General features: G+C 45.3%; 1 protein-coding gene across 1 annotated transcript in view; it reads right to left on the bottom strand.

Annotated features, from left to right (window-relative positions):
- Window positions 1-104: 104 nt before the first annotated feature.
- The window catches only part of CA12 (carbonic anhydrase XII), a 54,603-nt gene continuing 53,645 nt past the window's right edge, over window positions 105-1,062 (bottom strand). The window contains exon 11 of the mRNA XM_015568548.1: window positions 105-212. Coding sequence (XP_015424034.1) covers window positions 137-212 — 76 coding nt within the window. The 3' untranslated portion in view covers window positions 105-136. The remainder of the gene's footprint in view (window positions 213-1,062) is intronic.

Here is a 1,062-nt window from a genome sequence, read left to right as displayed (position 1 = left end):
TTTGGGGGGTGAGCTGCATAGAACCTTCGGGTAGTTCAAGTGTCCAGGGAGCCGCCGTGATGAAAGCCATCATTCACTTTTTTGCCTAAAAGCATCCAAAGCGAAGTCCTCCCTCGGGGCCTGCAGCGTCGGGACCTCAGGCGTGGGCCTCCGCCTCCTTCCGGAGGGCCGGCTTGTAAATGACGCCTTTATTGCTGCCACCTTTCTTGCTGCTGGAACCGGAAGGACACACAGCTCATTAGTCAACGAGGGGAGAGGGGCCGAGCACAGCCTGACTCAGCTGTGAAATGAGGCAAGTTTTGGGGGCCAGATTCCTGTCTTGGGACCTTTTCTATTGGTTTTCAGAGGGAATGGCTGCAACTAAAGCATTAACCAAAATGGGACCTGTTCGTTGTCCAACTGTTCTTTTTTAACACCTGTCAATACTAGGCCTGCGTGTGGGAACCAGCACTCGTTACCACCCTTGCTTCAAACCTTCGACTTCATAGCAGGGTTCCTGGCAACCTCTTTTTTCATGCCAGGAAAAATTAGTTGGGTTTTAGGGGAAAACAATAAACATAACAGTGAAATAGGAGCAAAGGGCACTATAGCTAAAGTGAGTGAAAAATAAAGTTTTCCTTCACTTTTCTTTTTAGATTCATAAAAGACAAATACCATATGATTTCACTTCCATGTGGAATCTAACGAACAAAATAAACAAATAGAATCATACTCATAGGTACAGAGAACGGACTGACAGCTGTCAGGAGGTTTAGGGGCTGGGTGAAAAAAGTGAAGGGATTAAGAAAAACAAACAAACTTGTAGACACAGACAACAGTACCAGGGGAAAGTTGCGGGGGAGGGGGGCGGTGGTGGTAAAAGAGGTTAAAGGGAGGATAAATGGTGATGGAAGGAAACTAGACCCTGTGGGGTGAACCCACAATATTCAGATGATGCATTACAGAATTGTACACTTGAAACCTATTAACCAATATAACCCCAATAAGTTCAATAAAAAATATACATATAAGAAAAGAGGACACACCAGATGTAAAGATCTTGGAAGACAGCCTTGCTGCTTA

The sequence above is a fragment of the Myotis davidii genome, unplaced genomic scaffold (genome assembly GCF_000327345.1).
Source record: "Myotis davidii unplaced genomic scaffold, ASM32734v1 scaffold461, whole genome shotgun sequence".
NCBI lineage: Eukaryota > Metazoa > Chordata > Mammalia > Chiroptera > Vespertilionidae > Myotis > Myotis davidii.
Note: the sequence above shows the minus strand (reverse complement) of the source record. Positions and strands in the feature narration are given on the sequence as shown.